At 48.3% G+C, this 13,520-nt stretch overlaps 1 protein-coding gene across 1 annotated transcript in view; it reads right to left on the bottom strand.

The window, feature by feature from the left end:
- Positions 1 to 13,520, bottom strand: part of LOC126233972 (proline-rich protein 36-like) — a 42,538-nt gene that overhangs the window by 25,200 nt on the left and 3,818 nt on the right. The window contains exons 3-5 of the mRNA XM_049942897.1: positions 13,179 to 13,465; positions 12,732 to 12,999; positions 11,553 to 12,256 (exon numbers count right to left, since the gene is read on the bottom strand). Of these exons, the coding sequence (XP_049798854.1) occupies positions 11,553 to 12,256; positions 12,732 to 12,999; positions 13,179 to 13,465 (1,259 nt within the window). The remainder of the gene's footprint in view (positions 1 to 11,552; positions 12,257 to 12,731; positions 13,000 to 13,178; positions 13,466 to 13,520) is intronic.

Raw genomic sequence — 13,520 nt, 5'->3', positions numbered from 1 at the left:
AAACAGTTACAATTAAATGAAAGTATATTAGACAGCCAATGGAACGCAGGCTGTCCAGAACAGCGAGAGCTCAGTCTTGTAACCTACTCCGACTGAAAGGCGAGAGCCGACTACCCCACAAGAGCACCCGTACAAACCGAACACAGAACATTCCCGCCCCCACGACAGTGGCCGTGGTTAACCGTTCCAATCAGCAACTCGAAAACCGACGGAAAATTTCACTCTATTGCCGGAGCACTACCATTCCACCAATGGGGATTCTTGGCGCCAGCGCTGATTTTGCTACGTCACGGAGCTATGCCCTGAGCAAGCCAATCACAGTTACGATTTTGCAGAAAGCGCGGAAATTTGCCCGCCACAACTGCCAGGGTACACAAGTCATTCCCACGCCTCGCTGGTAGCCCGCCAGAAAGTGTTTCTGCGAAGTAACGGAACCTCTAGCCAGCTGCTACTTCAGGGCGTGTCTCAGCCGCTATTCTACAATGTCGGCGTCTGGAAAGCATTCACTCGACTCCCTCACATCCGTCGGCTTACTCTTTCAAGATCAGCAGAACCCGCCTGTCACCGGACCACCCGGGTGACGAGAGACGCTGCGTGGGAAGTCTGCGTGTGAAGGAATAGCAACTTTCCACCGCATGCAATTAGAGAGGAGAATCGTAAGATAGAAATATGAGAGGGGGCTCATGCCACCTCTCACCCCTTCATAGAAATTTATTTGCAATCCCAAATTTTCCTTGCCTTTCCTTTTCATGCCTCTTACAAAAATACCGATAAATGAAATATATGCACAAGTTCGGTTTATTCGCAGTGTAATTCACTTATAACTGAAAATAAAAAAAAAATAACCGTGTAAGGACTGTACTTGGCAACCGTCCTGTAGTGTTTCAGCTGCGTGAACTGCCACCTAGTCGCACTACTCAGGTAAATGGCACATCCTTCGCCGGAGCAGCGCAAAAAATGTCACTTTAATTTCTCCTAAGGCCTGCATGTATCATAATTTTGGACAAAATGATCCTCAAATTAGTAAAAATCGTCCCTGAGAAGAATTATCATGGCCCAAACACGACACACGTTACTACTACTGGCAGCTTTTTAATGGCGCTTACCATTATATACATGCATACATCCTGACAAAGCTGCTAGTAGAGAAAATCTGAAATTAAAGTCAGAGCCGCCATTTCTCGGTTTATTGTAATACTACCAAATACTATGCAAAACATGTATGTATTTTACATACAAAAACTGTGTATATTATGGACTGTCTCTTACCATTGTTTACAACAGAGGTCTTCAAATGTGTGAAGTGATAAGGTAAGGAATGAGGAGGTAGTCCACAGAATTGGCGAGCAAAGTAAAATGTGCGGAACCCTGGCAAGAAAACGGGACAGGTTGATGAGACACGTGTTAACACACCACGGAATTACCTCCATGGTATTAGGGGTGGCTGTGGAAGGTAAAACCAAGAACACGGCTTCGCGTGGCGAACCCGCGTGAGCAGCGTGTTTTGTCCATTACTCGCTTTTCACGCGCACGCAGGAGCACGCGGCCGGTGGTCGCCTGAGGCTGTCGTTACTATGGATACGAGTTCTGACGAAAATGTGCTCTGGCTAAATCGTTCGAACAAACAAATACCTGTTTTTCAACGACAGTGTTTACACTGCCAGCGACGAACACGTCAGGATACGCTTGCCGTCGTCAGGACAAGCTGACATTCTAACATGTTCGATTTTTCGTGCGACCTGCCTCTCTTTTGGGTGTTTTCGTTGGTTGAATGTAGAGTGATTTGATTATTTCGCCATAGATTACGATAAACTGATCAGTCTTCTGTACGAGAACAGATGTCTGTGGGATATGAGAGACAAACATAATCAAAACAGATATATTTCTCGGCTTAAGTGGGAGAAAGTTGCTACAGAACTCAACACAAGCCGTAAGAACAATTTTTTATCTTGTTGTGGAGTTTGACTTAATTAGGTACATAAGCTCAATGGTTCAAATTGCTCTGAGTACTATGGGCCTTAACATCTGAGGTCATCAGTCCCCTAGAATTTAGAGCTACTTAAACCTAACTAGCCTAAGGACATCACACACATCCATGCCGAGGCAGGATTCGAACCTGCGACCCTAGCGGTCGCGCGGTTCCAGACTGAGGCGCTTAGAACCGCTCGGTCACATTTTAGCCATTACTAACATACTTATAGAGCTGTCACTGTTATAGTACGTTGTATTTAAACGGAATTTCACCTGCTGGACTAACAAAATAATTTTTCGAGGTTTCCGTAGCCTCATTCGCGTTTCTTCGCTAGTGATTGAATCTCCGTGAAACTGGCATATTGTGTAGTTGTTCAATGTCCGACTCAGAGATATCAAGGAAAGTAAGACTTTCCTTAAGGATGCTTACGTTACGCAAAAGACAAACGCATTTAACTACGATGTCTACTTTATCTGGATAGATCACGTTTTAGACAGCTCCACTTGGCTACCATAATACCAAGACACATTCCGGCCATTATCTGTTTCTTGACAGTCTATAATTGAAAATCTGTTCATTAATAGTAAGTCTTAGTCTTGAATATGATTTCAACAAATACATTTTTAGGTGATATGCATCATCACCCAACAGAACAAAGGGTGCTGAAATGTCGGTTGAAGGAATATTTTCATTTCCTGGTATGCTTAAAGTGTTTGCTTCAAACCGTTGATAAACATTTGAATCTGAAAAGTTTTCCCCATCACTTTGCTTACTGTAAGCCCGAACGTCAATAGCAATGAACTTGCAATTTGCATCACATATTCTCTGCAGTACAGAAAGAAAAAAAAATACCCGTTATATTTGAAATATGTCTACCCTGTTTGTTTGGGACTTTTCATGCTAATATGTTTCCCGTCTATGCAACTGACGCAGTTGCGGAAATTTCGTTTGTTGCAGAAGTCACTCACGATGGTTTTCCATTCCTCTGATTACGCAGAAGGTCTGCCATATAGCTTGACATGTTTCATGAACTATGTTTCGAACAGCACATTGTGAAACTCTGTGGGAGAAGCTTAGTGCTCGAAATGACGTCCCAGTGGACAGAAATCTGCAATAAGAAACAACTACAGTAATTCAAAACGCCAACATAACACTAGATTACAATTAAAAACATTGATCAATTGGTCTTTTGACTAACTCCAGATGATGCAGCCAAAACTAAGTGGCGATGTTTCAGGGACACGTTGCTGAACTGTCAAAGACATCATGGAAGCATTCGCAGCCTGAACATTTACCAATGAGAGAGAGAGAGAGAGAGAGAGAGAGAGAGAGAGAGAGAGAGAGAGAGAGAGGGGGGGGGGGGAGTGATTGCAACAGGTGAAGTGTGGAATTAATTTTATAACTACACAAGTTCTCTTTTCATAATTTTGGAAGCCTTTCCAGATGCAGAGCATTATTTTTATTAATCGACATTGAGATGTGCGGCGGCAACAGTGGTGGGACAGTATCAAAAGCAATCTGCTTTAAATCCGTAGCATATTTGTATTAGAGGTTCAGTACGGAAAATATGATGCATCGGTTGTCCTAATGTATGCTGTATTTTATTTAAGAAACACAACATGTTTCAGGAAATCATCCCATTATATCAAGACATAATTTTTAAGAATTTGGTAATGGGATCACGTCTCCCTGAAACTTTTTTAAAAATTAAATACGGCACACATCTGAACATCTGATTTGTCATGTTCTCAATACTGACAAAAGTCTTTTTCAGTAACTTGTGTTTGCCGGCCGCTGTGGTCGAGCGGTTCTAGGCGCTTCAGTCCGGAACCACGCGGCTGCTACGGTCGCAGGTTCGAATCCTGCCTCGGGCATGGATGTGTGTGATGTCCTTAGGTTAGTTAGGTTTAAGTAGTTCTAAGTCTAGGGGACTGATGACCTCAGATGTTAAGTCCCATAGTGCTTAGAGCCATTTTAGTGTTTAGAGGCGAGTTCCAACTTCTGGATCCTACATCGCTGCTGTAAGAATACAGAGTCCTGTATTATGTTGCTAGATATTTTTTCCTCTCACAAAACACATTATGAGAACACATTCCCACAGACATTTACCACATGAAAGGTGCACCTGTAATTACAGATTATCTAGGAGTTGGAGGTATGTATATTGGATTTTTGGTACGATGGTGCTGAAGTTCCACATTTTGGTTCATAGGCAACCTAATTACATATTTCTGTTTAGTTCTATATCTTCTTTCTTTTCCACAAATTCCTTGAACTAAGTGCAATTACTGCACCTGCAATCATATCTCACTTGTTACTTTCTGCGTTCCCGTAGCTCTGTTTAGTACTTCTTCAAAAAACCAACGGAATAAATATTGAAATAAGTACCGTTTCTTGTTCTCCTGTGTACAGTGACAATCGCACAACCAAAGGAGAAATTTATAACGGAGCCTGTTAAATACAGCGCATAACATTCATCTGGCAGCGATGTGGAATGCCGGAACACGCGGTGAAATCACGACAGTCCATTGGCGCAGCACCATTAGACAGTGTGTGTTACAGCTAAGGTATCTCTAGCTGGCTGCAAGCCACGCGGCACACTTCTTCGGCAGCTGTCGAAACGACATCGCCTAGACGGTGTGGCGCCACAGCTGTTCCACATTTATCCGGCTGCTATTGTGAGCGGCGCGGTAGCTCCCATCATTTCGTTCCTACCCAGCCTCTGAATACAGTCCCAGCGAAATGAAACGTAAACAGTTGCTGGCATGAATCGGAATTTAAAGTCTTTGCAAAGAAAAAGGGGAAACAGAATACAGTGAAAGCATCCATTTTAACTGAAGATGCAGCACCAATAATTGGACTTTAAGCAAGTGCAGACATGTGTACAGAGAAATTTCAACAAAGTATGTTAACAACATACTAATGGATTACTTTTCGACTTCAGATGGGTCTGTATATTGGCCATATACTGAAATTTAGTTTGTGTGATGACGGCACAGGGGAAAATAATTTAGAAAAGCTAGGTGTGAGACTTTTCCCTGATCTCAAAACGAGGTTTATATTTGATATGTCAAAGTAAAATACAGATTGAAGTCTATCAACAAAATGTTTATTATAGAAATACACAGTTTAGGAATTTACTTCTTAAAAATAATGTAATTTAAATGCAAACCAGCACTCCTATGACATTTAAACGATGAACAATATTTTGCATGGCTACTCGGCATATAGACACTGGGATGGCAGCCACTTCGCTTCGGATATTTTCTTTTAGATGCTCCAGCCCGAAATCTTAGTACAGACGCATTCGACGTGTGTGCTGTGGCTCCGTCTCGCTGAAACCATGTTCTTTGGTTACAAACAGGAATGATTTGTAGTTTATTCACCAAAACGTCATTTCGTAGTAGCTGCACGACGGCTATCGTCCTCGAGAAAGTACGGACCAATTATTCCTCGAGCCGACATCGCAGCCCATACAGTAACCTTTGTGACTGAAGCTGTTTCTCATGCTTCTACTTAGGATTCGTTGCACTCAAGTAGCAACAATTTTGCTTATTGACGTGACCATTCAGGTGACAATGAGCCTCGTCAGAAAAAGAAAAAAAATACTGTCAAATGGTCACTCAGTCACATCATTAACGAACTACAGCCTCTAATTGGCATCCTGAGTCTTTAATTGTTGCACGTATTGAATTTTGTAAGGATGCAGTCTAAAGTCTTTTTACGGACTTCGGTGCAGCGACAATGTATGCATACTTAAGGAACTTGCACGCTTACGAATGGAGATGTTAGTATCGCCACTAACAAACCGATTTACACTCTCTACAGATACGCCCGTTCTTTATGATCTTTTTCTCCCAGATTCCGATTTTTCCAGTGTTGAACCGGTCTTCACAAACGTTTTGATCCATTCCCGGATAAGGGGAACATTTGAAGCATCATTTATACTCTGCAGTCCACCATCACTTAAAAATATCCTCAGTGCTACAGTCGCTAAATTACCGTTTTTGTAAAATTCCTGCACAACGCGTAGTCCAATCCTGAGAAACTCTCCATATCGACTGAATTCCTGAAGGTCACACTCAAGCGATGAACATCCATCCCCCCCCCCCCTCAATCCCTCCATTCTTCTTCCATTTGTAGTGCATAGGCATAGAACTCTTCAAATACGAACGTTCTTTTGTACCGTTGCTATTTATACAGACGATTGCCTTCTTTTCGAAGGTTTCCCCAGAGTATGATCATCCTGCACCGACGTTCAGGTATCTGATGACTAAATCGAAAAAACGACCTAATACGTTATAATAATGTTAACAGCAGTGACCTCCCAAGAGGAAGGAAGCATAAGGTGTATTGGTAATCATAGCACATCGTGCAGGCGCCCACTACAATTTCGTAGCCAGTGTGCAAGCGAGTAAAAAAGAGTAGTGGGGTAACAGGTTGTAAGAGGTCCATGACTAAGCAATTTATTGCTAGCACACTCGAGCAGATGTAACTTCGATGGATTGCTCACGCGCTGCCTACGATATGTGAGCTGCAATAGAGTCGCAGACCAGAGAGCAGCGTCGGCAGCAGTGGGAGTAGTAGCTCGCAGTCGGGCGGTTGGGTCAGGTCGCTCTCAGAGAGTACTTGTGTCTTGTATGGAGTAGCGGGGGGGGGGGGGGGGGGGGGCAGTCGTGGAGAGCGGTGGCGGTGCCTGAGCGATGCAGTGTAAGGTGAAACCAAAAATTACTATTTATAGTCGCGCGCACATGTAATTTGTAACAAGTCATTTTGTACTATTGTTATATCAAGTCCCATGTAAATGTTTTTTAAAAATGTCCTTTAATAATAATCTTTCTTGTAAAAATAACTTTTGATAATCAATCATCTGAATTTAAAGATTTTACTAATTTCTCCTATCCATGGTCATCTCGATTATCGTAAAGAAAAATCAGTTGTTTCTTTTATACATGACAAATCTAGCGGCCAGCATTGCACTGGGCTGTGTCAGAAAAGTTTCTTATAGGAGCAGATATATACGAGTTATCCGGCGACTTCATTGAGGTAAGAATTTTCAGTTTATTCAGAATGACTTTTCAGGGCCATGACGCAGCATTGCTGACGCCCAGATTTACCAATTTAGGTTCACAGTCAATTATTGAAATTTTATATATGAGTCACATTTTCATTGGGAGGTTAGTCACATTTTATTCTGAGGTTGCGGGATCTCAACTATTGCGAGGTTACTGAAATAAACTATTGGGAGGTCACAAGGTCTACGAGCGCATTTTGCTAGAGCTAGTTGCATAGATTCAGCGGGAAAATTAATTGATTTATGACCACTTCCCCCACCGCATAACCTATTGTTCTATTAATTTATTTGTGACCAGCGGGGGTTGACTTATGGCCAACTGTGGATAATCTAACCTTGTGAGTAACCTTCCACCCCTCCCCCTACTTCCAACCCCCCCTTCCCCTCGCCAATACAAGTACACATTCAGGCCTGAGTTATTCAAATAGCCCAGTCACACTCTATCAATTTGATTGATTAGTTAATTGAATCGATCAATTAATTAACCTACCTCTGGGAAATTCTGCAACCCTCTCCTCCATCTCCACCATCACTCCCCTCCCCCCCCCCCCCCCTTATGGCAACTGGCAGAAAAAGGACTCAGTGTGTGCTGAAGAGGAAGGATCTCACGACATGAAATTGAAGTCAGTGTCAATTATATAGACTTGAGCTAGTGTACAATGCCATCACCGAAGGTCGTGTCCCCCCCCCCCCCCCCCACCAGCACCCCCTCCCCAGAATCCCTCCCCCCTGCCCCCTCCCACCTCTCCTATAAAAACCTGGCAGGAATGAGACTCATTATGTGCTGGAGAGGGAGGATTTCATGACATGAAATTCAAATCAAGGTCAACAAATGGCAGACAGCATTTCTACCAGAAAGCGTGACACTATACATTTTAAAAGGCGATGTATTTGTCAAAAGTCTTTGTGCGTTTCTTATGACCTACCACCGAGTTTCTTAACTCATACGTCACATAGTGTACCATCTACAGAACTTGAACATTCTCAATTAACCATCATCCTCCTTCGCCTATAACCCCATGGATATATCGCAGAACCTGTGTTACACTCTCTACGTGGCATTGAGATAGAATATGTTGCGAAATATTGTTTATTAGTGTAAAAAATATTTAGCAGCTGCATGAGGGAGTTGCAAATATCGGCTTGATATCACGATCCTTACCCGAATCATTTTCTACATTTGGTGAGAAGGATGATTTTATTACGAGCTTATACCACCGGCGACGTGCACCTCCACTTTCAGTCTGTTAACACACACCCCAGCGTTCACTGTCTGTACTCAATGCTACTTTATTTGTGTGCAAGACCACTTCATTCAGAAACAATGTCGTATCTCAATTTATAAAGCATGTATAGTTTTTATTACATGGATATCATTAAAGACTTTTGTGTGTGTCTGTAGAATCAAGACCGCTTTTTATCCAGGGTGACAGTACCATAGTTGTGCGTTTTTAATAACGTGGTTATTATGCGAAATGAATGTTGCCAGAGATACAATGATTCTGCAGTCAGCTTTAAATGTCGGTTCTCAATAGTGTTCCTCGAAAAGAAGACCGTCTTCCACCCATGGATTCATATTTGGGCTACCTGGCAAGTGTAATCTGACTGCTGAAAAAAAAAAAAAGAAATTACTCGTCATACAAAGCGACTCATCATCAAAAATGGTTCAAGTGGCTCTGAGCACTATGGTACTTAACATGTGAGGTCATCAGTCCCCTAGAACTTAGAACTACTTAAACCTAACTAACCTAAGGACATCACACACATCCATGCCCGAGGCAGGATTCGAACCTGCGACCGTAGCGGTCGCGCGGTTCCAGACTGAAGCGCCTAGAACCGCATCGCCACAACGGCCGGCGACTCATCATAAATTTAATTCATTAGCCTATCAATTGGATATCAATGACGTGCCGCATGAATGGGTGGAAGCGATCGCTAGGGTACCACAGATATGATTTGGGAGATGGAGCAATAATCAGGTGTTTTTTCGTAGTAACGATATCTTTTAACGAAATTTCATTCTCCCACCTACACAGGGAGAGATGATCAACGTAATGAAACAGGATGTATTACCGAATTTGTAAAGTGATACGTAGTATAAATCTGATATTTACGACTTCTTTGTGCTCTTAATGTAAGAGACTTCTTTTGTGGCGAAGCATTTGATTACTTTAAAGGACTTCAAAAGTGAGGAAGCATCCTGTGACAGATGTAGATCTTTTGCATCCTGTCGTGAGCCATAATTAAGTGTCATATTCTAGACCTGTGATGCAGGCTGAACAGATGTTAACCTGATTAGAACTGGTCTTTTTACCTGAAGAGAGAATACTTAAGGATTCATATCCTGTGACAAACTGCTACTGTATTTTCGCAATAAGTAATCACAGTTTTCCGATGTGAAAAGACGTATATGCGCGTATTTATTCTGTCCTGGAAAAAAAGTCATATAAATGAGAGAAAGCTACATTTCGCGTGAGAAATTCGAGGTGTATGGTCAACGAAATCATCGTGTCAGATTTTTGAAACTGATGTGGAACTACTGTATACATCCGATCTGTTGGTGCTTGACTCACAGTGCACCGTGGATGGTGGGATGAGGTGTCACGAGGCGTCTGACCGGACGTCGCAGATTAGCTTAGCCTGTGACAGGCGGTTAGGTACGAAGAAGGCGCCGACCTGTCTGTTCTTGCCTGTGGCAGCGGGTGCTTCTGAAGAGACCAGTGTGCTGTGTGAGCGGCGACAGAAGTGGATACATGTGTTGCGTGAGAAAATCCAAAACGAGGGGCATTTGCACTGGACGATTATTTCCTCGGTAGTCTGCTTGGTGACAATCTCCTTGACCTCTGAGCTCTTGCGGGCGTGTGGATGCTGGGGCATGGGGGAGTAGCTGCCGGCATAGCAAATATGTGTGTGCGGGTCTCTCGTCACCGGCTCCCGCGAGATGAAGTTATGTAGATAGCGCGAATGCGGCTGACAGCAGTCGTGGAACGGCATGTTCTTCATGATCATGAGTGTGTGAGATCGATTGTATTCTTTCACCTGACATGTCTAGCGGAAACGTTGTGGTCGAGAGCGTGCCTGTGTTGTCAAACGTTGGTGCAAACAAGATCTCAGATGAATTTAGCGCTACGATCTGTTTGTGGCGGAACTTTTAATTACTTGATACACATAATGTTAGATTGTGATAATGAAAAATTGAAAATTTTATTTCTGTTACGAAGAAGGATCATTGTAAGGTGGTGGTGAGTGTTTTAAGGGATATATTTGACTCCTGTAATGTGTTAAACAATTTATTTACCAGGGTAGTGCAAAAGGACTAATTCCCTCTATTTCTGATATCAAAATTGCGTCAGCTCTCCCACTGTCCCCCGCATTAGCCAACAGCAACACAGTATTCTGAGGAGAGATGAAACCCTCTGAGTGTTTGGAGATGTTGGATTACACAGACAAGGAGAAAGTGGGCTCTTGCGAGAGACGGAGACAGGAAGCGAATCTGGAATTTCCTGAACAACAGATGCCTCCACTTGACGCTTCTTTTGTGCCCGCGGGATCTAACGAGGCCGTTAGCCCGTCCGTGATTGGCGGTATTTAGTATCATAATTTGTTACTAGCGCATTGGGTGGATTTTGACCTTCTGTGGTGACGCTGTGACGATAGATACATACACGCGAGACCTGAAACGGTGGCTACTATACTACGCTTCATTCCATACCTGGGTGCTTACAGTCATTACATTAGGGAAAGTGCAGGTGGGGGCTGCAGACGTGATATCTACTCTAGGGGGGGGGGGGCAGCTCTCTCTTGCAAACTGATTAAATGAAGAACAATATTTAATTGCCATTGATTTGGATTTTATGTCGTGAGATCCTTCCTGTCCAGCACAGATTGAGACTCTGTCCTACCAACTGCTACCGGGATAGGTGGGGGGGAGTAATGACCTCTGGTGGTGGCATTGTGCACTAGCTCGTCGATCCCTCCTCGTCTAGGTGAGCACACACAAGAAAATTTCCCAACAACACAATGCATCCCATCTGTAGCACTGTAATCCCATAATTAGGACATGTAGTTCAAGGAAGTCAAAACTGATATTTAAAAATACAGTATATCCTCTGCTCTGTAACTGACATTCACTTCAATTTCCGGTCAAGAGATCCTACCTCTGTAGCACAGACCGAGCACGGCGGGGGGCGGCGGAGGGCGGCGGAGGGCGGCGGAGGGACGGTGGAGGGGCAGCAGGGGCGAGGGGGGCTGCAGAGGACAGTCGGGGGGCGACGGGGGCGGAAGAGGCGCGACGGGGGGCGGCGTAGGGGCGAAGTGCGCGGCAGAGAGGCTGCGGAGGGGCGACGCGGGGCGGCGGAGCAGCGAGGGGGGGCGGCGGAGGAGCGACGGGGGCTGGTTGGCGGGACGAGGGCGGGGGAGAGGTGACGAGAGCGGGGAAGGGATGACGAGGGAGGGGGAGGGGTGACGAGGGCGGCGGAGGAGTGACGAGGGCGGGGGAGGGGTTACGAGGGCGGGGGAGGGTTGACGAGGGCGGGGGAGGGGTGACGAGGACGGGTGAGAGGGGGCGAGGGCGGGGGACGGGGACCGAGGGTGGGGGAGAGGGGACAAGGAAGGGGCAGGGGGGACGAGGGCGGGGTGGGAGGACGATGGCGGGCCGGTGGGAAGATGGCGGGAGAGGGGGACGAGGGCGGAGAGTGGGACGAGGGTGGAGAGTGGGACGAGGGCGGAGAGGGGGGCGAGCACGGAGAGGGGGTCGAGGGCGGAGAAGGAATTGAGGGCGGAGAGGGGGGCTAGGGCGGCGAGGGGGGCTAGGGCGGAGAGGGGGACGAGGGCGGAGAGGGGGACGAGGGCGGAGAGGGGGTCGAGGGCGGTGAGGGGGTCGAGGGCAGAGAGGGGGTCGAGGGCGGAGAGGGGTTTAAGGGCGGAGACGGAGGCGAGGGCGGAGAGGGGGTCGAGTGTGGAGAGGGGGTCGAGGGCAGAGAGGGGGTCGAGGGCAGAGAGGGGGGCTAGGGCGGAGAGGGAGTCGAGGGCAGAGAGGGGGTCGAGGGCAGAGAGGGGGTCGAGGGTGGAGAGCGGGTCGAGGGCGGAGAGAGGGGCTAGGGCAGAGAGGTGGGCTAGGGCGGAGAGGGGGACGAGGGCGTAGAGGGGGCGAGGGCGGAGAGGGGGACGAGGGCGGGGTGGGGGATGAGGGCTGGGTGCGGGGACGAAGGCTGGGTGGAGGGACGAAGACTAAATGAGGGGACGAATGCTGGGTGGGGGGAAGAATGCTGGGTGGGGGGGACGAAGGATGGGTGGTGGACATGGGCGGGAAGGTGGGACGAGGGCGGGGGAAGGGGGAAGAGGGCGGGGGAAGGGGGAAGAGGGCGGACAAAGGGGAAGAGGGCGGAGGAAGAGGGAAGAGGGCAGAGGAAGGGGGAGGAGGGCGGAGGGAGGGGGAAGAGGTCAGAGGGAGGGGGAAGTGGGCGGAGTGAAGGGGAAGAGGGCGGAGTGAGGGGAAGAGGGCGGGGGACGAGAGTGGAGGGAGGGTGACGATGGCCGGGGAGGGTGACATGGCGGGGGAGGGGGACGATGGTTGTGGAGGGGTGACGAGGGCGGGGGAGGGGGACCGTGGGCGGGGGAGGGGGGACAACACAGTGGCAGGGGGGACGAGGGCGGGGTGGGGGGACGATGGCGTGGCGGTGGGACAATGGCGGGGGAGGGGGACGAGGGCGGAGAGAGGGACGAGGGCGGAGAGTTTGACGAGGGCGGAGAGGGGGTCGAGGGCAGAGTGGGGGTCGAGGGCGGAGAGGGGGGCTAGGGTGGAGAGGGGGTCGAGGGTGGAGAGGGGGTCGAGGGCGGAGAGGGAGTCGAGGGCAGAGAGGGGGTCGAGGGCGGAGAGGGGGGCTAGGGCGGAGAGGGAGTCGAGGGCGAAGGGAGTCGTGGGTGGAGAGTGAGTCGAGGGCGGAGAGGGAGGCTAGGGCGGAGAGGGGGCTAGGGCGGAGAGTGGAGCGAGGGCGGAGAGGGGGACGAGGGCGGAGAGGGGGACAAGGGCGGAGAGGGGGACGACGGCGGAGAGTGGGACGAGGGCGGAGAGGGGGTCGAATGCAGAGAGGGTGGTTAGGGCGGAGTGGGTGGATAGGGCGGCAAGGGGGCGAGGGCGGAGAGGGGGACGAGGGCGTAGAGGGGGACGAGGGCGGAGAGGGGGTCGACGGCGGAGAGGGCGTCGAGGGCGGAGAGGGGGTCGAGGGCGGAGAGGTGGACGGGGGTGGAGAGGGGGTCGAGGGCGGAGAGGGTGTCGAGGGCGGAGAGGGAGTCGAGGGCGGAGAGGGGGTCGAGGGCGGAGAGGGGGATGAGGGCGGAGAGCGGGACGAGGGCGAAGAGGGTGTCTAGGGCGGAGAGTGGGACGAAGGCGGAGTGGGGTTCGAGGGCGGAGAGGGGGGCTAGGGCGGAGAGTTGGGCTAGGGCGGTGAGGGGTAAGAAGGCGGAGAGGGGGAC

This window comes from Schistocerca nitens, chromosome 1 (genome assembly GCF_023898315.1).
Source record: "Schistocerca nitens isolate TAMUIC-IGC-003100 chromosome 1, iqSchNite1.1, whole genome shotgun sequence".
Lineage (NCBI taxonomy): Eukaryota > Metazoa > Arthropoda > Insecta > Orthoptera > Acrididae > Schistocerca > Schistocerca nitens.
Note: the sequence above shows the minus strand (reverse complement) of the source record. Positions and strands in the feature narration are given on the sequence as shown.